The sequence below is a fragment of the Podarcis tiliguerta genome, assembly GCF_965153285.1.
Source record: "Podarcis tiliguerta genome assembly, chromosome: 6".
NCBI lineage: Eukaryota > Metazoa > Chordata > Lepidosauria > Squamata > Lacertidae > Podarcis > Podarcis tiliguerta.
In genome coordinates, this window is record NC_139539.1 from 41,121,526 (window position 1) to 41,146,364 (window position 24,839).

At 44.5% G+C, this 24,839-nt stretch overlaps 1 protein-coding gene across 2 annotated transcripts in view; it reads left to right on the forward strand.

Moving 5' to 3' along the window:
* The window catches only part of PIK3C2B (phosphatidylinositol-4-phosphate 3-kinase catalytic subunit type 2 beta), an 87,718-nt gene that overhangs the window by 17,711 nt on the left and 45,168 nt on the right, over window positions 1–24,839 (forward strand). For both annotated transcript variants that reach the window (XM_083445438.1, XM_083445439.1), the window contains exons 2-6: window positions 7,347–8,370; window positions 12,992–13,092; window positions 15,034–15,188; window positions 15,828–15,948; window positions 24,726–24,837. In XM_083445438.1, the coding sequence (XP_083301564.1) occupies window positions 7,447–8,370; window positions 12,992–13,092; window positions 15,034–15,188; window positions 15,828–15,948; window positions 24,726–24,837 (1,413 nt within the window). In that variant the 5' untranslated portion in view covers window positions 7,347–7,446. The remainder of the gene's footprint in view (window positions 1–7,346; window positions 8,371–12,991; window positions 13,093–15,033; window positions 15,189–15,827; window positions 15,949–24,725; window positions 24,838–24,839) is intronic.

The window sequence follows — 24,839 nt, forward strand, 5'->3', positions numbered from 1 at the left end:
TATGCTCTGCTACTTCAAAGGTGAAGATTTGGTACCGATTTGCATGTGCAGAAATTTAGAATCATAGAATTGTAGAGCTGGAAGGAACCCCAAGGGTCATCTAGTCATCTAGTCCAACCGCCTGCACAGGCAGGAAAAAAGGCAATTCTTCAGATATTCCAGCTTCAAGCCATAAAGGGCTTTAAAGGTCAAATACAGCACTAATAGTTGTTGTGGTTTGTTACTTTATTTATAGCCCATGCTGGGTGGCTTACAATGAGAGGTGGAGGCTCACTGCTAATATAGGCACAAGTAGCTTTGCTGATAACATGTCAGAAAGTGTGCTTTTTAGTGACATGGTAGCTCTATGCATGTTAGAAAATAACTGGGAATTATCCCTTTGGACATGCACCTATATAGGCCTGGGTTGAAGTGCTGCAGATACATCTATGGCTGTTCCAGATCCAGATGGTCACCTTACTTGAGTCGGTATTAATCTGCCTACTGAAAGTTTGCCTGGATCAGGGACAGGGAACCCTCCTTATCAATGGCACAGATGACATTCCAAGATGAGCCGGGAAGATGAGCAGCTATTGTTGCTGGCATTTGTCTGTCTCAGGAGACAATGGAGGAGTGCGACTTTGGGGGTGAAGTCAAACTGTTGGGAGGTTGCAGCCCTGGCTGTGTCTGTAGAGACATGTTTTGTTGCAGCTGGGGCAGATGAAGGTGTCCAGATATAATGCTGCAGATGCGCCATAGTATCTTCCATTTAGCATCTTCCATTTAGCATCTGCTCTGTAAGCTTCTGTTTATTTTAAGAAGAGTAGAAAAGGGTGAGTTAACTCATAGCAGACATGCTGTGTGTCATGCCTCTTCCTCGCTAGGAGCCATAGGAGCCGAAAGGGGACCCAATGCATAGAACACAATCATGTTGTGCGGATGCCTGATTATCATCTTCCAAAGCAACTACTCTATTCCGAACTTAAAAATGGAAAGCGTAATGCTGGTGGTCAACAGAGAGACTTGTCTCAAGGCAAATTTTTAAAAATGTAGTATAAACACCAACAATTGGGAAACACTTGCCTGTGAGCGCTCCAGTTGGAGAACAGCCTTTACCAAAGGTGTCACGGGCTTTGAAAACACTTGAACTCAGGACGCAAGGGAGAAATGTGCTAGGAGGAAGGCGCGCTTGGCAAATCCACACCGTGATCAACTCTCGCCTGGAAACCAATGTCCCCACTGTGAAAGTATGTGTGGATCCAGAATTGGCCTCCACAATCACTTACGGACTCAATTGTTAAAACTGTGTTTATGGAAGACAATCTTACTCGGCTACAAGTGATTGCCGAAGAAGAAGAAGAGGAGCCAATAAAACATTTGAGGGGGCTGGGACACACACACTCCCAAAGTTGACGAGCATTGCCATTCAAATGGTGTGCATGCACCATGTCTTGTGATCGATTATGTAGGGTGGTGCTTACCTGCCCCCCCCCCTTGTTAATCATGTTGGCATCCCTGCTAGGAACAAACAGAGCTGCCTTATACCACGTCAGACCATTGGTTTGTCTATCTCACTATTATCTTCCACTGACTGCCAGCAGCTCTCCATGCTTTCGGATGATGAGGTTTCCCCAGCCTTACCTGGAGATTCCAGGGATTGAACCTGGGACCTTTTGCCTGCAAAGGATGTGCCTTACCACTGGGCTACAGCCCCCACTCTGCTTCCACGCTCTGTTTGTTTCAGCATTCACATAAGTTCAGAACTCAGACACACCCAGTAACAGCTCTCTCTTCACATGCTCTGTTGGAGAGGGCAACCCGAGTGAGTGAAGCAGTCAGGGTCAGGCTCAGCAGACCCTCTGCAGCGACAAAAGCACAAGAGCAGAATGCTGCCGAATCATCAGGACAGAAGCCGTTAAGCAGGAAGTGCTGCGTCTTGCCTTCTTTTGTCTTTCCTTTTGCAGATGGTGCTCACATGCACATCATGGCTCACGGGATTTCTTCTCTCAGTCCTACTGATTACTGCAGTGACATTGATTAAGCCTCTTTCTGCTGTTCTAGTGACATCCAGTAGCTGTTAGGAGAAATGGCTGCAGCTTCATGGATGGATTTGAGCATGGGAAATAGCTGGAGTTAAGGGCTGATTTGTGTACAGCCTTAAAAAGGTGGTGGTGGGGGGACCTAATGCAAGCACAATAGCTTTCTGCATTGAAGGTGCAGCCCAGATGATCAGGACTGGGATAAGGATCTGTGTTCAAATCCCAGCTAAGTCATGGAGCTTCTGGGGTCACTGTGCTTGACCCAGTTGCTTTCTTTTAGCTTAACGTAACACAGGGTTGTGATGAAGGAAATGACCTTATTTCATTTCTCTCTTCAGCCCAATATTGTCTCTGCTGATTTCCAGGTCTTATTAAAACTGGGAGACAGTGGTTTACTACAGCCCAAAGTTGCAAATCATGGTTTGATTCTGGTTGCAAACTGCTAGGATTGTGGCCAGAGCTTAAATGTTTGGACACAACAGGTAAGTATGGCTTAGCAAGTCTTGGAAGTATTGCATTAAGTCAAGAGATTGGGGGTGAGGAGCCACGACCAATAACCATGGTTATTATGGAATGAAGGTTATTACATCCGAACTGATTCTAAAAGTACTATCTGCAGATATTTTAATGTCTTGTTCACTGGTTTTCACAGCAGAGTTGTAATAGTAGTAGCTATAAATTTTTACCCTCCAATCAAAATGTTTGATGAAGATGTGTGCAGCGAGGTTGATGATTATTAAGTATTCATAATACAGAGTTACAATGGTACCTAAACTTAAATGGTGCATGAACAATGGTACTTAAACCCAAGAGAGAGGGATGAAGGATTGAATGGGCCTCATATGCACAACTCCCTTTTTAAGTATCCGACACGGGGCTGGAACATAATGGACAGGATATGCCCTTATTGAAATCATTTCTTGCCTCTGCTGTGCCCATTTTCTACACAAACAACATTTTTGGTCCACAATGATTTGGCATCCCTCAGTAAAATCAGATTGTCCTGTGGGTGGAAGCAACCTGCCAAGAGTTGCTTGCAAGTTGCCACTATTGGGAGGGAAAATGCACTCAGGAAAACATCACCCTGTACTAATTTTTCTTCTTTGGTGCTTTTCACTTGAATACTTGCTGCTGCTGTTTATTTTCTTGCTGTTGCTGCTTATTTAACCCTAAGCAGGTTCTTAAAACCTATCAGTTTTACTGCTTTGAAATTGGCATGCGATTGCACAGCTTTGCTGTTAGTATCGTAATATTTGGAAGCAACATCTTAAATTTGGTGCCATATATTTCTATGGGCGTAGTGCTGCTGGTGTGACTACCTTAGGTCAGGCTGCAACACAGTCATGAGTTCTGAGTCCAGCCCACCAGCTGAAGACCAGTGGTTTAGAGCAGAGGGGAGGAAACCTGTCCAGAAGTTGCTGACTTACATCTCCCATAATCCTTGGCCAAGCTGAATGGGCAGATGGAGTCCCACAATATATGGAGGGCCACAGGTTCCCCACCTCTGGTCTAAAGCAACCCATTTGATAGTCTCTGAAGATGTGAGGTTTGGTATTGGTCGGACATTGAGAAACGAATCATTCCAAACCCATTGTATCATGGACTCCTGACTGACTTTTATAGAGAGAGGGTTCCTGATCTCACTCTTCCTTGCTGACCAGGCCATATAGTTTATTGAGGACGTAAAGACGCTTCGTATCTGGCTTTGCCATGTTTCCCACTAGTTTTATTATCTGTTGCTATTATTTTGCGCCACATTGCTTGTTGTGGTGAATCATGAGCTGCTAGTCTGCGGCCGTTTTGCTGCCTAAGAACAGTGTTCACATCATGTCGAGTGCTTCCATGCAAATTGCAGCAAGCTGCTTTGATCAGCCAGAGTATTATTAATTAAGGGCCTGGAGCGCCACAGATTGATGGGATGCAGTGAGGAGACGAAGGAGGTTGCTGTCTCACTGATGCCAGTAAAAATAGGGCACCTCTTCAGATCCCCTGCTGGGTTTCCAGTGAAGTGCTTTAAAGTTGTGCTTCAACATATTTGCCTTGGTGTAAAGTAGGAAGAATGCCAGCAGATCCTCATGGAATAATACTTTTCCTCACTTTCAGACACATTCATTTATGTATTCTTTATTGCAGTTTTAACATGCCTTTTCTCCAGAGACTTAACAATCCCCTCCACTTTGCCCTGATGACAGTCCTGTTTGCAGTGTGCAGGATTAGCCCAAGACAGCTTGCTGCCTGTTGTAAACGTTGTGTTGTGCCTCTCACTGTCCCATTTCACATTCAGAAGCCAGCTGAGCTGGCAGTTGCATCTTACTTCAGCTCTGGTGATGAGAGGTCAGCGCAGCTCTGTCCTCGCCACCACTTCCTGCTCTCCAGCTTCTGCTGCTGAGGCAGCTGCTCACTCTGTCTGACGGTAGGACTGGTCCTAGGTAACTGAAGTTAAGAGAAGCTGACTGGTCACTTTGTTTGATTTCTGCAAGGAAGCATTTGACATAAAGATCTTTATTTTATAATGGAAGTGATCTCTCTGATACATAGTTCTGATTATAGATGTTCAGAAGCAGGTTATGGAGTGGAGTGACTTTGAAAAAGTTGTGTTGACCTGCTTTGTTTGCTAGCAGCAAAATTCATAACCATACCCCTCTTTTTAGTGATGGAGCTAAATTAAACAGCAAAAAGCAGTTGCTAGGGGTTTTTTTTCTGAGCTCCTAGCAGATCCACAGGTGTTGGGTTAAAAATAATAATCCAGTCAAGGAATAGAATAGTGTGGTGAAGTGGTTAGAGTGGTGAATTGGGATCTGGGAGGTCTAGGTACAAATCCACATGCAGACATGAAGCTCACTGAGTATTCTTGGGAAGTCACTATCTCCTGGACAGGGGCAACCTTCTGAATGTTGCTGGACTACAGCTCCCTGACCACTGGTCATGTTGGCTAGGGCTGATGGGAGTTCAAGAGCATCTGGAGGCCAACACATTGGCTACACCTATCTGAGACTGACCTACTTCATAGGATTGTTGCGAAGATTAAAATGGTAGGATCTACTACTAAAATAGTAGGATCTTTGAATTTGTTCATCAGCCTGAGACCAGTTGTGCTGGTAGATGAGATTAAAGTTGCTAATGACCCACTCTTGTGGTCTATATAAACACAGAGCCAAGCATGCTCCATTGTACAGTGGTACCTCGAGTTACAAACACCGCAGGTTACAAATGCTTCAGGTTACAAACTCCGCTAACCTGGAAGAATTACCTCAAGCTGAGAACTTTGCCCCAGGATGAGAACCGAAATGGTGTGCTGGCGGCGCAGCAACAGCAAGAGGTCCCATTGGCGAAAGCATGCCTCTAGTTAAGAACCGTTTCAGGTTAAGAACGGACCTCCGGAACGAATTAAGTTTGTAACAAGAGGCACCACTGTATTGCAAAACTGTTGGGCAGGCCCCCTTTTATAGGAATGCAGAGCCTCTGCAGTGCTGCATGAACCTCCTGAGGCTGTTCTGCTCTTTGTGATCTTTTTCTGCACCCAAGACAGAGATTATTCTTCCTCTGAGCAGCCTTACGTGGCCTAGCCGGAGCAGATCTCAGGACCTCTACTTCAGGAAGTGGAATTCCAGGGTAGGTGATCAGCTGGCTGAGTGAGATCTGGCTGCCACTGAGAACTCTGTGGTCGCTGTGGTTTGCATGGTTTTGGGCTGGGGCCAGTAAGACAAGGGGTGTGTTTATTTGATTTTTCTCCTCTTCTTTCTACACTTGAGTCATGAGAGGAAGAGAATCGAAAGGACTATGTTGTGCATGTCCCAACAGCTCATTGTTTGATCTACTCTTTTCAGGTAGCAGGCTGCTTTGACCTCTGATAAAGGTTATGCGTAGTCCAGTCACTTGCATATTTACTTAGAAGTGATTAAAATTGAGTTCAGTAGGGCTAGGTGACAAAAGAGGACAAAAGTGGACATGGATTTGAATGAAATTTGCCTAGGGTAATTTATTTGTATGGATACAAATTCAGAAATAATTACTGTACTTTTAAATATCTCGCCATGGTGAGGAAGACTGTGACCAGGTGACCTCTGCATTTGCTCAGTCTTTGCTCTCTAGGTGCTAGCTGTTGATGGATAATAGTCTTCTGCTATCACTACTTTATCCTCCGTAAACCAGATTTGGATCTGTCTGAACTGTAGTGTCCTATGGGCTTTCACTGTCTGAGAACATCTTGCAACAACTATGGCCTAATTCAAGGAGGCATCAGGACAACAACTTCAGTTATCCTATTTACTGGTGCAAAATACTTCAACACTCAGCAGGGCAGCTAGGACTTGCTAGGCAGGTGAGACTAAGGTTCCCACTGAACTATGGAGGGAACCACATTGAGAAAGGGAAGGGGAGTTTCTAGGACAAGCCACACTCGCTATGCAGATGGCCCTTCAAGTGTAGGATGTCTTCAAATAGAAGACTGCCCTGTGCCCTCTGTGAGGTAGGACACATGGCCTACCTCGCAAGTAAGTATGTATAGGAGCACACCCTTAGCTTGTCTTTACTTACAGCATCCAAGTGTGTCAAGAATATAATGGAAAACTAATGGAGTGTAACAGCAGGCATACTGCATACTCATGAAGCCCTTTAAGATCCAAAATAATGGAGTTTTAGCTGATTTAAGCTCTGCAGATGTGGCATGGCATGCATCCCCTTTGCCATCGAGCTCTCCCCTTTTCCATCCTTCTGTCAATCTTTAACTTCTTCTCTTGCCTCCAAACAACGCTGCATTGTTCAATTACGGAAGAGGCGCTATACTTTTTGCATAGTATCTGGCTCTAAATGAGTCACATCTGCAGAATATGGTCTAAAGAAAATAAGGGTATTCTTGACAATATGAGGAAATTGATCAGAAGGCTTCTGGGCTTCCTTATCCTCGATAGAAAACAACTATCTTATTCTGGTCTCATCACCAATCCCACAGTTGGCTTCAAGAAAGTCACGTGAATGCTCTGAAGTAAATTTCAGCCGGAATTTTCTGGAACTCGGTTCCCGCACCTCTCAGGTGGGTGCCATTGTCATTATGAGAGAACGAGCGGGTGTTCATGGTGAGTTCAGGCACCTGTTTCTCTAGAAAATAGTAAATTTAGTTACTCTTATTGAGTGTACCTCATATACTTTTCATCAGAAACTGGCAGAAGACATGTCCTCCTGAGGGGCAGATAAGCACTAAGAGACCCAGCTTCACTTGAGGACTCCCGTCCCCCCAAAAGTGCATGTCAACCAAAACTCTCACTAAAGCTGATAATTGTTCATGAGAACTGGCCTGTTTACACTTCCTTTTGGTTTCTTCACTTGTAGGTGACTGGTGGCACAGCATGACTTTCTTCCTAAGCCCTGAACTGAGCACCCAATAGTCACTGGATTCAGTGGCTTCCCCCCTGCCCCCCCCTTACAAGAGATGTCTGGAACTAGAGGCAATGGAGAGCACTGGAAGTCCTTGGAGTCCGTGGGGATCAGCCACAAGGAGCTGGCTCTTGCGGAAGCCCTGCAGATGGAGTATGATGCTTTGTCCCGCCTGAGGCAGGATAAGGAGGAGAGCCAGGCGAAGCAGAATACTGACCAACCTCTCATTTCCTGGGATGATCCAATTCTGGATTACAACAAGCCTGCTGTAAGGAATGACTGCCACAATATCAAGGTCATGAGAGGCCTCTCTGGCTCTGACTCTACCCTGAACTACAATGCCCTCTCTGGCCAGGAGGTTTCGAGAGCTTTTGGGACCAACAACTCTACCTCATCCAGCCTGCTGCCTGAGCCAGAGAGCCAGCCTTGGTTGAAGGGACCTCTCTCCAGCGACTACTTGTACATCTTCGACAGCACGGGGGGTGACTTCCTCACTGACCCCCCCAATAGTACACCCCACCAGAACAGCAGTAGCGGCAGCTCCCCTAAGAAGCTTTCTCCTCCCCCGTTGCCCCCTCGCATTGCCATCTGGAATGCCTCTGAAGTGAACCAAGCTTCCTTGAAAGGCTCCCAACCCAATGATATTAACATGTTCTCCTCAACCCACGAGAGGGCTGATGGAAAATTGCTAGGCCGTAGAATCTCGGAAGAGGACCCGTACAGCACAGTGGACTACGATGGCATCAACGACGCCATCACCCGGCTCAACCTCAAGTCCACTTACGACACCGACCTTCTGAGGGATGCCCCGTGGAGCTGGAAGGAAGGCAGAAGCATTTTTGAGAAAGAAAGCAGCGGGAAGCCGGTTGCTCGCAGCAAGACTATGCCTCCTCAGGTACCTCCCAGGACCTATGTCTCCAGGTCTGGTGGAAGGAAGAATTCTGGACCCAACAAGAACCGGAGGATATCAGCAGATCCGGTAAGGCCATTTTTATGTAAGCGGAATGATGTATGCCTAAGGAGCCTAAGTCCCTCTGCTGTGGAGGGATGCACTTAATGTTCACTGCCTTTGTTTTCAGATGAAGTGTATATCATTACAGGAGTCAAATTATTTGGTACCTTTCCTAGCATTCACCAAAACCAGACTCTTAATCCTTAGTAGACGTTTTTTATTCCTCCAAAGATTATTTGTAGCTACATCTCAGAAAATGTGGCATCTCAATGGATGTTTTCTATGCTAAATTAAGCCATCAGAAAATGGTTAGGGAATGCCTGCCATAAGGCCAGCTACTCTGCTTTCCCCTCTCCTTTTTTCCACACATATTATGATACAATTGTTGAAGGATATCGTGGAAGCTTTTGTATATACAACTATAGGTGCAAAGGCCACCACCCAAGGATGTATGCGTTCTTCAGTGTGGACATTTGGGTGGAGGGTCAACTGAAATGTTGTTTAAGCCCAACTAAGTACAACCAAGTGTTATAAAAGGAATCAAAAAGGGACAGAGACAAAGTTTGCATGTTTTGAGTGACGGTTTGTGAACCTATCCATGGTACAGTGAAAATCAGCTTTTGATTTCTAGGCATTTGAATTTGACAGCATTAGAAATGTATGAATCCTTACTAAAATATCAAGGGTCTTTAATATTGCTGTGGGATGCTTAAAATGTTTCTGTCCACCAATAGCAGCTCTTTTCTGTGGGGGGCAAGGGGTTAATTCTTGCTCCTTGTGTGCTACACTTCCGATTCTGATCGCCCCCGACTGCTTCCTTTTTTAAAAGAGCAACAACCTCAAGCCCTCCCAAACATACTGAATAGATTTAACATAGTTTGGTTGCTTAGATTTCAAGTTCTCGTGCAGCTGTATCCTGTGTGGCTCATAGGCATGCAGTTTCACAGTAATCCAGTCCCACCAGTCCTCATACTCCTGGTTCTCTACCCTTAGTATCCTCTTAACATATGGAAACAACAGATCATTTCTCCATTTCCCCAGTTTATGAAGACAGGACCTTGGAGGACAGCTATTGCTTCATCAGCGAGGCAGCTCAGACTGGGAGCTTACATAGGCGCTGGAAGCTCCACCCCTTCCTGGCTCTCTGCCAGGCCCCGATTCAAGCAGTTGCTTCCATATGCTTCTGAGTCTTTCTGAGTAGCTTTAAGTATAGCGAGATGGACACTTCAGCAGCAGTTGGTACTGAAGGTCCTGCTTTTCTAAGCCATTTCTTCTGTTTATAGGAAGTAGGGGTGCTCTGGGAGACAGAAGGAGAGCTAGTCAGTTTGTGAGTTTTGTTTTTTCTCCATTTCTCAGTTTTCCAATCTTAAGTTCAGTTTGCATCAGTTTGCATTTTTTAAAGTCCTCGTGAAAAAATGTTGTTGTGTTGGTAGGCTCTTGACCTACCATGCAAACTTTTGCAAGCAATTTCCCCTAATATAATTCATTTTATACTATTTTCAGTAATATGTGTGCTTTTATGCATACACCCTCTAAAATACACTGACTTTTCAGGATCCCTGGCAGCATGGAGGTCTGCTGAAGGGCCCTGCTCCCCATTCTCCTCCTCTAGGAAGACCATGGGTTGCGCTCATCACCCAGTCCCACAACGTTAGGTCTCTTCTCTGTGGGAGACCCACTCTCCGTTGTCCATTTGACACGAAAATGCTGAACTGAAAGGCAAAGCTCTTGTGGAAGTGCACAGAAACAGCTGCCTAGGATGCTTCTGGAATAACAGATTCTGAACTTGTTTCCTGTTCCTCATCCTGACTTAAATGTCACCATGGGAATTCATTGTCCCACTTGTATGTTGCCTCTACTGAAGCTTGCTGGCACACACCAGCTGCCTTGAAAGGGTTGTCTACATCTGTTATGCTATTTATATGATCCACACAACAGCAGTCAAAGGGAAAGGCAGCGTCCAGTAAAAACTTTTTCCAAAAGACCTGAGTCCATCCTGGCTGTTAGAGCTCCTGTTTCCCAGAAGCTACAGCTTCTGAAATGTCACATGGTCCTCAGGCCAATTGTTTCCTGTTAGTAAACAAGGACTGGATGGAGTATTTGCATCTTCACTTACCTTCCCAATCCTTTTTTTAAGGATCCTAAGAAGAATTGCATAGCAATAATTTTATAGAAGAAATCCTTTGCTGTTAAAGATTCTTGGAAACGGGGGATATCCATGGGGATATCCTTTCCTCGCTGCTTCTGGGATTGTGAATGGGTCTAAGGCGTATTTTTAGACATAAGAGTAGATGACAAATACCTCTGGCATCTGAAGGATATAAATACAAGCAAGCTCTCCACCGTCACTAAACTTCATGGGACCAACTCTCCCCGTACGCTCAGTGAAAAATGTTGTCAGAAGCTGCTGGCAGAGGTTATGTAAGTCGTTCTCTGCTTTTGCTGTGCAAGAAACTAATTATAAAGGAGCATTAAAATTGTCTTTAGTGTCTGTTGTGTTCTGTCCTTTTCTCTCTCTTTTTTCTCCCTCTCTCTCCCGTTCCTCTAACTATTTGGTGGGTTAATTGCTCTGACAGTGGGAGCTTTGTTTGCTTTGAAGGAGTGAATTGAGGCTCTGAGACCATGCGTGCACTCTGGCCTGGCATTCAGAGTGTTTCTGTCCTTACTCCTTATCCTACTGTAACATTTGGGAAGGAGGCACTGGAAACAAAAAGACATGTTTTTGAGAATTCTCCCTCTTCTGAAAATAAAAACTTAACAACAACTATCTCGCCTGTGTGATGACAATGATGATTTTTTAAAAAAAAATTAAATGGCATCTGCTTCTGCCATGGCTGGCGCATAATAATATCAGCACCATCCCAGCAGAGCTACAGATCTTTGAGAGAGATTGCATAAGAAATAACCCAAATGCATATGCAGGGGGTATGAATCTATGTGCATGCAGTCTTCCACTAGTTTCTTTCCAGAGCAGAAACTTTAGCAAAGTTCAGTTTGGGAGGAGGATCCTTGGTATAAAAACTGAGTCTTTACAAACAAATACATTCCTATTTTTCTTGGAAAAGCCACTGATGAACGCACTGTTCTACAAAGACTTTCCTTTCTATGGGGTCATTGATTAAATTCTGGCCAGTTTTCTTTTAGGCTGTGGAATGCTATTTAGTTCCTTTTTGCCCTATGATAACTGTTTAATGTTTATGTTGCGTTTGTACCTCTCTCTGGATTTTTTTTTAGAAAAGTGATTTAGAAATATTTGAAATAAATCATATAACTATAAATATGGTGCAGATCAGGCTGTGGACCGGTGTAGGCTGCTGGATGTGTACCTACAGCTATCCTCAGAACTGCTAGGTTACAAATCTGCTTTATGGTATGTTCAAGCACTGAACTTAGATCATATCAGTTCATCTGGCATTCAAGATATGTTCTGCTTTCTTTTTCTTCATTTCTTTTTTTTTTTAAGGCAAGCAATAAATCCAAAGCTATTTGCAGCAGTTATGAGTTCTGCATTGGCTCAAAGGAGTGCAGCTGTTGTCCTCATATCAATAACTGATATCAATCATTGAATTAATAGCTGTAAACCAAAGCAAGAACCTCCTCAATACAGTGAGCTGGATAGATCTGCAGCATAAGCTCAATGCACAACTTAACCCACATTTATCAGAGCACTACAAAGCTGCCAAGGCTCTTAGGGTTAAGGTGGGTTGAATTGAAAGGACGTCATGTGGAGAAGAAACACTCTCTCACGCTTCTTCATCGTGTGCAGACATCTGTCTTTTCTACTCAACCATTTTTTTGGTATCCTAATTTTGTGGGTAGAGAAGATGAGAAAGAAATTTGATTCAGTTCACATTTAAAGGCAGACTTAAAAAATTCACACTTTTCAAAACAATATGCAAACTGAAACACAGCCATCCTTCAATACAAGTTTTCAGAATTTTGCAGTGCTGCTCTATAGCAAAGCAATGCATACAAAAATACATAATATTAGGCCAAAATATGCATATAAATGCATATATTCATGAAAGTTACATGTGCGTTGGGGAAAATTGTTTACAAAAAATGTATTTGTCAGAATAGTGTACAAAAATGTGTTGGTTGGAAGAAATTCGTATTAAAATGCTGATGAATTTTCAGGTTATGTTTTGTTTTTGCAAAAAATTGCAAAGTGCTGCATAAATGTGGAGAACTGAATTTAAGATTGGAAAAAATGAGAAACAGAGAATCAAAAACTGACAGATTTGCCCAGTTGACAGTGTAGATTGGTGTACCTTCTCCATGAATTGATCCTAAGCACAGATTATATGAACCGACAGCACTTCCTCTTCCACAAGATGAGCAGAGACTTTTCTCCAGCTGTAGGCCCCCACCTACCCCCAGGCGACATCCCTCATCATTCCTGAGGGTCGCTGACCCATCAGTCAGGAGTGGCTTGGTGAGATGAGGAATAAAGTCTGCAGCATGGAGGAAGAATGAAGACCCTGTTCCAAGAAGAAACTTCACTTGTGCTAATTAGGATATAATCCTGTATACTGAGTAATGGAAATAAAAGAAATCTGAGATTGGCCAGTGTACAGGTTGGGGGTGGATAGTAGAAACTATATTTCACTGAGTATTGTCTCTATTTCCATTTCTTGTTTGGTATCAGACCACTTCTCAACATTATCCTGTGGCCAATGGCTATGAGCTGTTTGAGGTTTCTGAGGAGAAGGATGAAGAGGTTGCTGCTTTCTGCCATATGCTGGATGTGTAAGTACAGGCAACTCCCCCTTTGTGTGGGGGTTGCTTTGTGGGTCTTTGTGTGCATTGGCATAATCCCACCCCGCTCCATTCTGCCCTCTTACATGGCGCATGTGTATTGAATAGGCACAAAATGGTCACCACCTGTAGCAGTCTAGGACTCATCAAAGCACCCTACTAAGGGGATTCCTTTGGCTGCAGTCCTCCTTGGAACCTAAGTATCTACAAGGGAGCCCTGCATCAAAATAGCAGAGTGCTGCTATTCAGAATTCCACCCGGTCCATTCCAGCACTGCCCCACAGTTGGTCAACGTTCTGTGCCCACTGAGCATGCTCAGTTTTCATTGGGTTGCCTTTGCTTCCCATCCCCTCCAAGGGGGCTCCATAAGGACCAAAACTTACAGAACTGTGGTTGTGGTCAGTATCCTTAAGTGGGACCTATGATAAAATGTTCTGTTGTCGAGTGCTTCTGTTATAGCCGGCCAGCCATACTCTACTTCATTCCATTCCCTCTTCCACCTAGTTTTCCATTATCCCCACCAAATAGTCAGCATTCCTTGGCCACTGAAAATACTCTGAACTCATTGGCTTGTTTTTTGAGGATCTTCCCCAATTTCCCAAACCTTGACATTTCTCTTGGAGCCTGCCAGTACCTCCCTCTTTTGCATGGATAGCATCTCCTTGGCTACCTCACCTCTGAACATCGGAAATAGAAGGAATTAAGATAAGCAATGGCCTAACTGCCTCAAGCAATTAATTACTGCTGTTGATTAATCCTCAGCGACTGGGGAAAAAATCCTCTTTGTCCCTAGAGTTTTTGTTGCACTTTGTTTAAGCAATGGCTCCAGTGGAAAGAGTCTAAGCCTGCAGTTGATTGGATGAGGACGAACCTATTTGAGATTATAATTCCTGGCATGGCTTGCGATAATGCAACAGCAACAGAAGGCAGAGGAGGCATTCCTCCCATGCTTTGGAAGTAAAGGTAGTGGGGAATGTCACAAGGCCAACAACATGGATTGCACACATAGCTCAAACCAGCACAGAGTTTCAGTCTGCTGGTCTGGCTAAGAGTTACCCTGTTTTTAGAGAAAACAGAAGTCAATTTTTTTGACATTTGGCCAGCGTGATCCTTTCTCTCTCTCCATTTTCTTTCTCCAAGTAGCACATCTCAAAAAGATTCCGTGTTCTTCAGATGTACATACATGATATTTTTCTCTCCCATTCATCCTTTTGTAGTCTACTTCAGCATGTCTAGAGTTAGATGAAGTCTAGGTTAGTGACAATCAACACATCAACTATCTGGGCTTCTGCACTACTTGAGATCATTAGCGGTCAGTGTGGTGGGGCAGCACTGGGAAGCTGCCCTTCCAACATGGGCATTGCTACAACTTACCTGGATGGGGCAGGGTGGCAGATAGGTAAGGGCTGTGTGGGTGCCCCTGCCAGTACATCTGTGCAGCACCAACCTCACTACCACCCTGCCCCATCCAGGTAAGTTGTAGCAATGTAAGCCCTATACAGCTACTGCTTGGGATATGTTATCATGCTGGAGGGCAAACAAACCTGAGTTTCATTCATTGTTGAAGCACAAATTAATCTCTACTCCATATGCTCTTTCATACTCACTCCATTTGATTGACCCCACAAGGTAGTTATGAAATTCAAGATCCTTTAAGGCAAGAATCTTAGATTTCGTGTTAGCTTAGCCAAATATTTCAGAAGATCAAATCAGTTATCTGAGTAAATGGGAAATTGAGAATCTCAGTAGCATAATACATTGGTATAAATTTTAACAGGGGTCAAAGATGAGGAGATCAAGTGCAAAGACCTTTGACAGCATCCCCTTATTTAAAAAAGAATAAGGGAAAAGAGGAGATCTTATCAGATGCCACAAGGAATGGGCATTTGGTGGTAATGGAAACTAATTGTACCCATCTCCTTTTGCCCACAGACTTAGATCTGGCTACAGCACCAAGGACTATTCCCTTACTGGTTTTGTCTGGAGTGCTGTCAACCTCAGTCGTGAACACCTTGGCCATGGAGTCAGCTTGAAAGTGACTGTGGTTTATGACAGCCTGCAGGAGCCTCTCACCTTTACTTGTGACTGTAAGTTTTGCTGGTTTGAACTGGGGTGCACTTTCCACTTGTATCAACAGAGCAAATGTTCCCAAACTGTGGTCTGTGGATCACTGGTGGCCCATAAGCTCCATTCATATAGTCCACAGAAAGATGCTGGAACAGGCCAGAATATATGTATTTGGTCTTACTCTTGATTTATTTATTTTTGGATGACAGAGACGAGGGCCAAATAGACCAGGGATATATTATCAAAGAGGCTAACAAGGGCTTGTCATCTTTTATTTTTAAGTAATCCAAGGAGAACCCCAGCAATTTTCAAGTGGTTCCTGGGGGCAGGAATTTTTGAGAACTGTTTCAGTGTTAGGTGTATTATATGCTCCTTTTCACGGCAATGTAATGAGCTGCGCTAGAAGTTAATACCACAGAAGTCTCTTCTAGACCTAGGTTGGGAGGGTCTGGATGGTTTTCTGGTGACATTTTGTATTGCTGTGAGGGGAACAGAAATATAATCAGGTTCTGGGAGAATTGTGGAATCTGTGATGCCAGAGGGAGTCTACTGGACTTGGGAGGGAAAGGCCCAGGATGGCAAATTCCAGGGAATGCTGTCTTGAGACTCATCATGCTGTGATTGTTCTCTCCCCCCGCCCCCCGCCCCAATCCTGGCAGGCTCCTCCACCGTGGACTTGCTCATCTATCAGACTTTATGCTACACTCATGATGACTTGTGTGATATCGATGTTGATGACTTCGTTCTCAAACTGTGTGGCCTTGAGGAATTCCTGCAAAAGTGAGTCAATGGGCAATGCTTGTCCAAAAAAGTTTAGGCTGACATCCTATACTCACTTACTTTGTAGTAAGCCCCATTAAACTCAGTTAACATCCGAGTAGACACATAGAGGCTTGTGCTGTTAAAGACTTCCTGCCTTGTTTTTCCTTTTTCTTTGCCTCCGTTGGTGCATTCTAAATCTTGTGCTCTCATGGTGTGCTGCAGAAATAGTTTAGAGACCCTGGTGTCTTGTGGGGTGTGGGATGCTACCTATGGAGTGCTGCCCTAACAATCACAATTCTTTACCTTTCGGGACCACACCGGTTTGCAAGCTTTGCACATATCTTGAATGGTAGTGGTCGCTAGTGCTATGTGGCAGTGCTTACCTGACTCCATCACTGGTGTCACTGCCAGATACCAGGTGGAGGAGGGATGAGGTGGCAGTGAGGTCAGCCTGGTGCAAATGTACTGGCTGAGCCAATCCAGTGCTACTGCTGGTGCATTTGCACCTCACAAACCTCATCCCTCTTCCTTCTGGTAAGCTGCAACACAGTCAATGACCTCATTGACTGTGTTGAAAATTGAGAGCCAGTGTTGTGTAGTGGTTAAGAGCAGTAGTCTCGTAATCTGGTGGACCGGGTTCGCTTCCCCGCTCCTCCACATGCAGCTGCTGGGTGACCTTGGGTTACTCACACTTCTCTGAAGTCTCTCAGCCTCACTCACCTCACAGAGTGTTTGTTGTGGGGCAGGAAGGGAAAGGAGAATGTTAGCCGCTTTGAGACTCCTTAAAGGGAGTGAAAGGCGGGATATCAAATCCAAACTCTTCAACAATGCTAGTGATGGGAGATCAGGTAAGTGCTGCTGCCCCATTGACCACTATTGTTCTTTAACCCTCTTACAAAGTGTGTTTTATAGATCCTCCCTCTGATCGTCAAAGATTCCCCCACCCCATCTCACAGAACGTTGTGTTAGGCCGTTCCATAGACTTTTCCCACCACTGAAGACTGAAGGGCCACTTTGGGATAGAAATCTCTTTAAATAAATAAGCAGAGAAATAGAAATCTGGGTTAGTTACTGCCATGTTTGTCAGGATGGCATCAGTCACAATTTCACAGCCTCCATTTGGGATACTGCTGTGACTTCACCCATTTGCTGCACACACAGTTTTCACTAGTTTAATCATCGCTTGGCATATAACATCCGCTTCTTCCCAAAGCAGGGTGATGTGAAGTCTGGATTATTTTAGCACCTGTTAGGAACATAGTTAGGGCTATGTGATGTATTTTACTTCCTTATTTTTTTAAATCATTGAGCGATTTCTGCCAAGACACCCCAGCGGAAGCCTTGGGCTGTGGAAAGATATTGCTAAACCTCATTGACTGTGTTGAAATTCATGTTCCATGGAAGAGTCACTTCATGAATTAGGAAGGTGCCAAGTATCCCTCTTTAGATGACTGTCATGCTTAGTAAGTTGATAGATGAGTCAAATAAGTTGCATTTCTTTAAGGTATTTGTCTTCAGCTTGTGCTATGAAGCTGTGTATGGTGATGGGCTGACTTAGTGCTTTTTAGACTGATTGGGCTCCTGTAGTGCTCTTCCAGTTCTAGCTGCCAAATGGAGGATGTGCATTCCTTTCTCCCTGAACCCCAGCACAACAGAAATCTTACGGAATGGTCATAAATGAAGCAGACTCACAGATAGAAGGTGCTGGAGACTGATGCATTCCTTGATGTCATCATCAAGCAGACATAGCTGGAAACTGGGCATTTAAAAGGCAAAGATGGTTTACTGCTATATTTCTGTCTCCAACTGCTTCCGCAAGACGGTGGACAATTGGTGCACTTTGTGATGCGGAACTGTAGACTGAGAACTGTTGTATCCCTTCCATACGTAGTTCTGCTTTGAGCAAGCTGGACAGTGGGGCACATATCTGCTTCCCACGTTTGCTGCCTTTGAAAAACAGTCCCATCTTGGGGGCTCTTTTTTGCTTCTCTTTGGTACTGAATGGTGTGGTTAAATGAAAGCTCCTCTGGGGGAATAATGATGATAGCATCTGCTTTCAGCAGAAAAATCAATAAACTTTGCCTATGGGTTGGCGGTCCTCCACCTGGGAGCTAGCATTCCAAGCTCTGGGCAGACGGTTTAGACCACCCGACCTGCCCTCCTTGACCATGGTGTGCTGCACTTCCACCAAACAAATTACTCATTTATGTACGGAGGCATTGAGAGTGGCTTTGTCGTTTTGATCTTAAGAGCTTGTGGTCCAGTTACAGCGACTGGGAATGCAAGTTGGCAAGTGCAAACTGATTATTACTGGGACTAGCTTGTTAGTGAACAGACTTAAAAACCACAGAGCCCTCTGTGGACAACCATTCTGTGTGTGTGTGTGTGTGTGTGTGTGTGTGTGTCTGTGCGCGAGGGGGGGTGTGAGCAAGGGAGAACTCAAGCACTGAAAGCCAGATCAAGGGAACAAATATCCCAGATTTCATTATTTATGTATGGAACACTATGAAAGTTTTTGTAAGTCTTGAGGCTATTTCATGCTCTTGTGGAGCCCTGGCAGTGAGCAAAGTGACCTAATCCATGGTTTAACTTTCTCTGCATTGATGAATGACAGTGAGAGAGAGAGAGAGAGAGAGAGAGTCTAAACGGCTCAGAGATCTAACTATATCACTTTTGGCACCACAAGATCTCTTAGCACTTTTGAGCATGCACTGTCTGCGTAGCAAATCTCTTGTGGCTGCAGTGGAGTCCAGGGATGGCTGCCTGTCGGAAGAACTCAGCCAACCACTGCAGGGGGGAGTTGGGAAACAATGTCCAAGGCTGAAGCCCATAGAACCAGTAGGAGCTATTGAAACATTTCTTATTAGTCCTTGCAGTGCTTTCTTATTTTTAAACGGCCACGTTGCCACCAGCAGAGAAATCTTTTTTCTTTTATGTAACATGCCTTAACTAAAAGCAGAAACAAGAAATTTATATCAGATGAGTACAAACTACACTGCCAACCTAGAACCCACAGGCGCCGTGAGTTTTTTCCCCTTTTAAGTTTCTTTCTTTCTTTTTTTTTCCTTGCAGAGGCATCTGGCACCGTATTTAAGGAAAGCAAAAGGCCTGTTCATGAATTACAGTCTATATCATAAGTGCAAGCTAGCAAGGCATCTGGTGGCTGCATAGGCTGCAGAGGGGTGGCCATCTCCTTGCTGTTCAAATAATGGTTTGGTGATTAATGAGCTGGACTGGGATTGTAGACAACTCTGTTTGAATTCAGCCACTAATTAAAATGGCTATTGGGTCCTGCACATAATGCTTCCTGGCCACTCCTCCCTCCCATAGTGACCTTGCTCATATTTGTGTACTCTCCTGCACATCTGGGTCCCTGATTTGTTCTCATGGGTTCCATCCTGCCTGGAGGCTGTTTTCTTAGTCCCAGGTGGCTGTAGCTTCCCAGCTTGTAAACAAGTGCAGTGGTACCTTGGGTTAAGAACTTAATTTGTTCTGGAGGTCTGTTCTTAACCTGAAACTGTTCTAAACCTGAAGCACCACTTTAGCTAATGGGACCTTCTGCTACCACTGCGCCGCCGCTGCACGATTTCTGTTCTCATCCTGAAGCAAAGTACTTAACCCGAGGTAATATTTCTGGGTTAGTGGAGTCTATAACCTGAAACGTATGTAAGCTGAAGTGTATGTAACCCGAGGTACCACTGTAATAGTGAGATGTAGCCACGGTGGTAGAAGCAACAAATTCTGGCTCCCAATCCCTGTGGAGAACCCTCCTGTTAGGGTTCAAATACCATGTACAAGAGGCAAACAAACTCTCCTAAGGTCCTTAAGACAGCTTTCTTCAACATGTGGGAGTTCAGGCTGCTTTTAAGACCTGGAGGGCTGAAATTCCCCTCAGGGCCGTGGTGCAAGGGCCATGCTGCCTGTAGCGCCTGAGTACAGGGCGAGTTTTGTTGGTGTGTAGTAGGCCCTGTTCAGTCCCCTTTCTCTCCTAGAAAGACAGCCTTGTAGAACTATATTCCATGTGCGCTGCCTCATGGCTCCTGTCAACGAAGAAGAAATGCCGCACCCTCTGGCTTTTAAAACTTACGCTTCGCAACATAGGGGCGCAATTTTATTGTATCCGTTTGGGAAGCTTAGCACAATAATCTTGACATGAATAAAACTGGTGGTTTTTACGGGCCTACAAAATCTCTGCCCGAGCTCAAAAATGCAGGCATTCCCTGTGCAAATTGGCACGCAGGCTATGCCCCCCCCCCCTTTTCCGCACGTAGATTGAAATGAAATGAGCTGACCCTTCTCTCCGCCTGTGTTGTACGCCTGCCTTCTTGGCAGGACACAAAGTGCCGGATGCAGACAGCAGAAATGCTCCTTGCTTGACCTTCCATCCGGATGGAAATCTCTCTAATGAGCTAGTGTGCAAATGCCCTGCTCTGTTGCAGCAGCGCCTTCAAAAGAACTTTGGAAACCTCCTCTTTTTTGCAGTCGAGCTTCCCGTCTTCCCCAAACAAGCCTCCCCAAACCCCTTCATTGTTTGCGCAGCAGGATTCTTCACTTCTTGAAGACAGAGAGGTTGTTGTTTTTTTGACAGGCCTACCTTCAGTTCTTTTCACGCCACCAGATAGAAACTGGAGGAGGATGAAATAAGGCTGTCATCTTTGGACAGCTGCCCTGCACCCCCTTTCCCAGCCCTTGTCTAGTGAGGGACAAGGTGGTTGGCCACCAGTGAAATTGTCCAGAAAAGCCCTGCAGCGACACTGCATCACAACAGTGCTATTTGAGCAGTTAAAAATGGTAGCCATTTGGCGCTTTCTGGAAGAGTGCAGCTACCGTCCTCCTCTAGCAATGGTGAGCCTGGCTTTCTTCCGCTGTGTTGGAGCCAAAATAAATAGCAAGGGAAGGAAAAGCTCCTGCTATGTGGTGGTTGGGGACTCACGCCAGCATGGAGGGACACCGGGGGGTCACAGGCAAAGTTCCTTCACACCTGGAGTTCATTTATTTAATTTATTTCATCAAATTTACCGTATGTACTGCTTGATTTTAAAACAAAAATCTCAGCAACATTCCTCTTCAACCAGGCCTTTGGCTGATTAATATTCTACAGCCTTTTAAATGTGTTTGGGAGGAGGGTATTTTTGGGGGTTTTAACTGTTTTGTGCTTCTATCCTGCATTTTTATCTTGCAAGCCGCCTGGAGATCTTCAAATGAAGGGTGGTATAGACAAAACAAAATTAAAAATATATAAAGGAAATGAAATCAAGAACAATTGATAACTGTACTTTGAAACATGCAAAAGCTGGCCGTGAGATCCTGTTTGGCAGTGCTAGGCAAGCTGTTAGCAACTAAAAGGCAAGCTATAAAGCAGAAAGGGACATAGCACAGGCTTTCCACATTCTGTCCATGTTGGTGCAAATGGCCAAATTATTTTATTCAGTGTGTGGCAGTCTCTGAAATAGACGAAGTGCTGTTACCAGTGTACAGTTGAAATGGTTTTAGTAACCAGTCCAATTGTTACATTGGGAATATATGGCAAAAAGAGCAAGGCTTTGTTTCCTGCAGTAATGTTGTAAACTGGCGGCCCCTCCTTCCAGGCAGCTTCCCCCTAGGACAACTTTGCTGCAGTTTCAGCTTGATGCACTGCAACAATTTTGTTGCTTCTTTTGCTGACTTGGCAGTTAGCTAGCAAATTGCTTTTATTCTCAAACCACATGCGCTTGGGGCTAGTACCATGTTTTTGGATTTGCTGAAAGCAGTCTTAAGAAATAAAAGCGAAAGAGCTCTGGTTATCTTTTGTATTTTTAAATGTGCTTATTTGGAATTCCATAATGATTTTATGAAGTTCAGAAAAATAGTACAGCACTAGAATGGGGGGGAATTTGTTAGGTTTTCGTCCAAGCCATATCACACGAACAAATCCCATCTCTGTAATAATAATTTTCCTGTGAACGTTTTAATTTGTTTGAGCGATAAAACCTTTTGAGCACTGCATTTCAATTCCAGTTCTAAAGGAGAGATTTTGAAGCATTGGATAGCATGTTAGAAAACTAGTGACAGCTTTTATTTAAACATTTTGTACATGTCAGCTAAAAGGCAGGACAGATGTGGAAATGGAGGACGTGTCTGCTCCCACAAATTGATTTAACGGTCATTTAAATCCTAGAATGCTGTCCAAATCCTATAGACTTCAATGGGATTTAGGGTTGAGATACACGTGTCTACTTCAAGAAGAGACTGTTGATTTCTCTTTGTTGTGAGTATGAGCTCTTAGGCTGTGTGTTGAGTTTGTTTGTTTTCTAAAAAAATCCTGGTATGTTTATCCGTTTAAATATATATTAATCCCCTCCCTGTCCCCGCATAGAAGGCAATATTAAAAATAAAGGAACTCAAAGCATGGATCAGGGTGAGTGGGAAGAATAGCTGTGGCTTGTGAATCAGCACTCAGCACAGTCCGGCAAGGAGGCAGGAAGGTGCCTAAATCTCACATAGACTAGCAGGCAGCATTCTGCCTAGCTGACGCCCCCTGGAAACAAACAAACAAACAAACAAAAAGTTGCTTCTGTTCAAGATTCTGTGCAGTAGTTTGTACATCTATCTCAGAATGTCTGTATGCGCCTCTGCCTTTAACTAAGCTCTGATCTGCACGATTGAAGGTGAGGGGTTTTCGCAAACTCCAGTCTCCTGCGCCGTTGGTTTCCCTCAGCTTTTGACACAAGTACCCTTCTGTAGACAAAAGCTAACATTTTATTTTTTTTTACATCTCACTGTATGCATTTGATACTGGCTCTCAGATATATAAAACAACCATTCCTGGTGCATGCCAAATACTTAAAGAAGTTCTGGAACTTCATGTAGCTCAGACTCGAGAGGTTGCCTGACATGCCCAGACTTGAGCCCAGATACCAGGCAGGGATGTTGAATGGGGTGGCTCGGGGGAGTCCACCTACAGGAGACACACGGAAATAAATCTTCATAAAATATACAGATCTTTCTTTTCATAGGTTTCAAAGTGCCCACACCCATTCAGGTTGCAGCCTTGAGAATAGAAACAGTGGGGATTTTATCTGCCAGCCAGGCAGGGAGGCTTCTTCTGTGGGACAAACACTTTAAATTGCGCAAGCACCAACAGTGATAGATGCTCCTTTTCATTGAACACATATACATATTTGCAAGCGCATAGGAACATAGACAGACCATTGGTCCACCTAGCTCTAGATCTTTTACACTGACCAGCAGCAGCTCTCCAGCATTTTGGACAAGGACCATTCCCAGCCCTACCTGGAATTGAACATGGGAGCTTCTGCACGCACGGCAGATGCTCTACCACTGAGCTGTGGCCCTTTTCCCAGAGTCTGAAGCAGGCCAGGCAGTCTATCTAGCCCAGTATTGTTTATTCTTACTGGCGGCAGCAGCTCTTCAGGGGTTTTGCCCCATCACCTGCTACCTGATTCTTTTCTAACTGCAGATGCCAGGGACTGGACTTGGGACCATCTGCAGGCAAATCCTGTGATGTAACACAAAGCTGTGGTCCCTCCCAAGGCCCCTTGCCTTTCTGTTAGCTCTTGTCACCTCCTTCTCACTCCCTGAGTTGATCAGGGAATATATGAGAAGCACACCCCACATTTGCCCACTAACTGCAATTACACTTTCTTTCCCCTTTTGCTAAAATGACAGAATAGCTGGGGGTGGGGATGTGTGGCAGGACAGGAGGGGCAGCAGAGCAAGCCACGGAGAGCAGCAGCAGGAGGCCCTCCAGGCCCGGTCCAAATTAAATGTTTTCAGGAATTCCCTATCTGCTTAGGGGCAGGTGTTACAAGCCAACCTGAATAAGAATGCCTTGCGGCACTTCCTGAAAATGAATGCAAAATCTTCCTTTTGTGACTGTACTGTGGGCGCTCCTGACTCTCTTTTTTTGGCTATCTCTTTTTTCCAGCTGTTGAGGTCTGAGCTGCTTCATTATTATTACTCTACTTTTCTTTCTTCCCTTTAAAAACACAGCACTCCCCCCCCCCTTCCCTCTCTCCTGCCTCTGCAAACTGGCTTTCTTGTGTGATGGCAGCTGTGCCTAGCCTAGGCCAGGATGCAGGCTCGACATAGATAAGAATTGACCCTTTCCTCTGGCAGGTGAAAGGACCAGACTTCCTTTCTGTCACTGCCCTTCCAGCATGGCTTTGCTGCTTCTGTGGGCATGTTTCATTAGAATCGCAGGCAATGGCTCAGAGGTTGGCTCCAGGGCTTTATGTTACAGATTTAGGTTTGCAAAGATGCATGTGGGTCTTAAGTAGACCGTGCTGAGAGGTCATGAGTTACAAGGAGGTTGCAGGGCAGTTACAAAAAGCCAGGTGTTCAAGTTGTGATTTGGCTAATCTGCCTCCTGAAAATTCTCTGCTTCAATACATTTTTATCATTGTTGCAGTTCAGGCTTAAACATATTTTAGAATTCACCTGATGTACATATTATATTTAATCTTTCATTCTTTGTCATTCCTGAAGCTTTTGAGTTTTCTTTTGGACATTCTTGAGTGTTGCAATTTTTTACACTGGGTGGGGGAAAGTATATACATTTAATTAAGCCTAGCTATGGAATTTGTAGATCTCTGATTCTCGGCGAGCAAAACTGAAGTATATAAAGATTACTTGACACACCCAGTGTCTTCAAGCCAAAGCAGTTGCAGAATTAGGATATTTTAGGTGCTGGAGGCTCCAAGTAATCTGCTCTTTCCTGCCTGGTTTATCCTCCATACAGCACAGGGGGGAAAGCCATTTAATTACAATTTATTGATGTGTTTGCATCCTTTCAGCAAACATCCACTGGGAAGTCATGAATACATCCAGCACTGCAGGAAGTTTGACATTGATATCCGGCTGCAGCTGATGAAGAGGAAGGCTGTGCGCACTGACTTGGCTAGGACGGT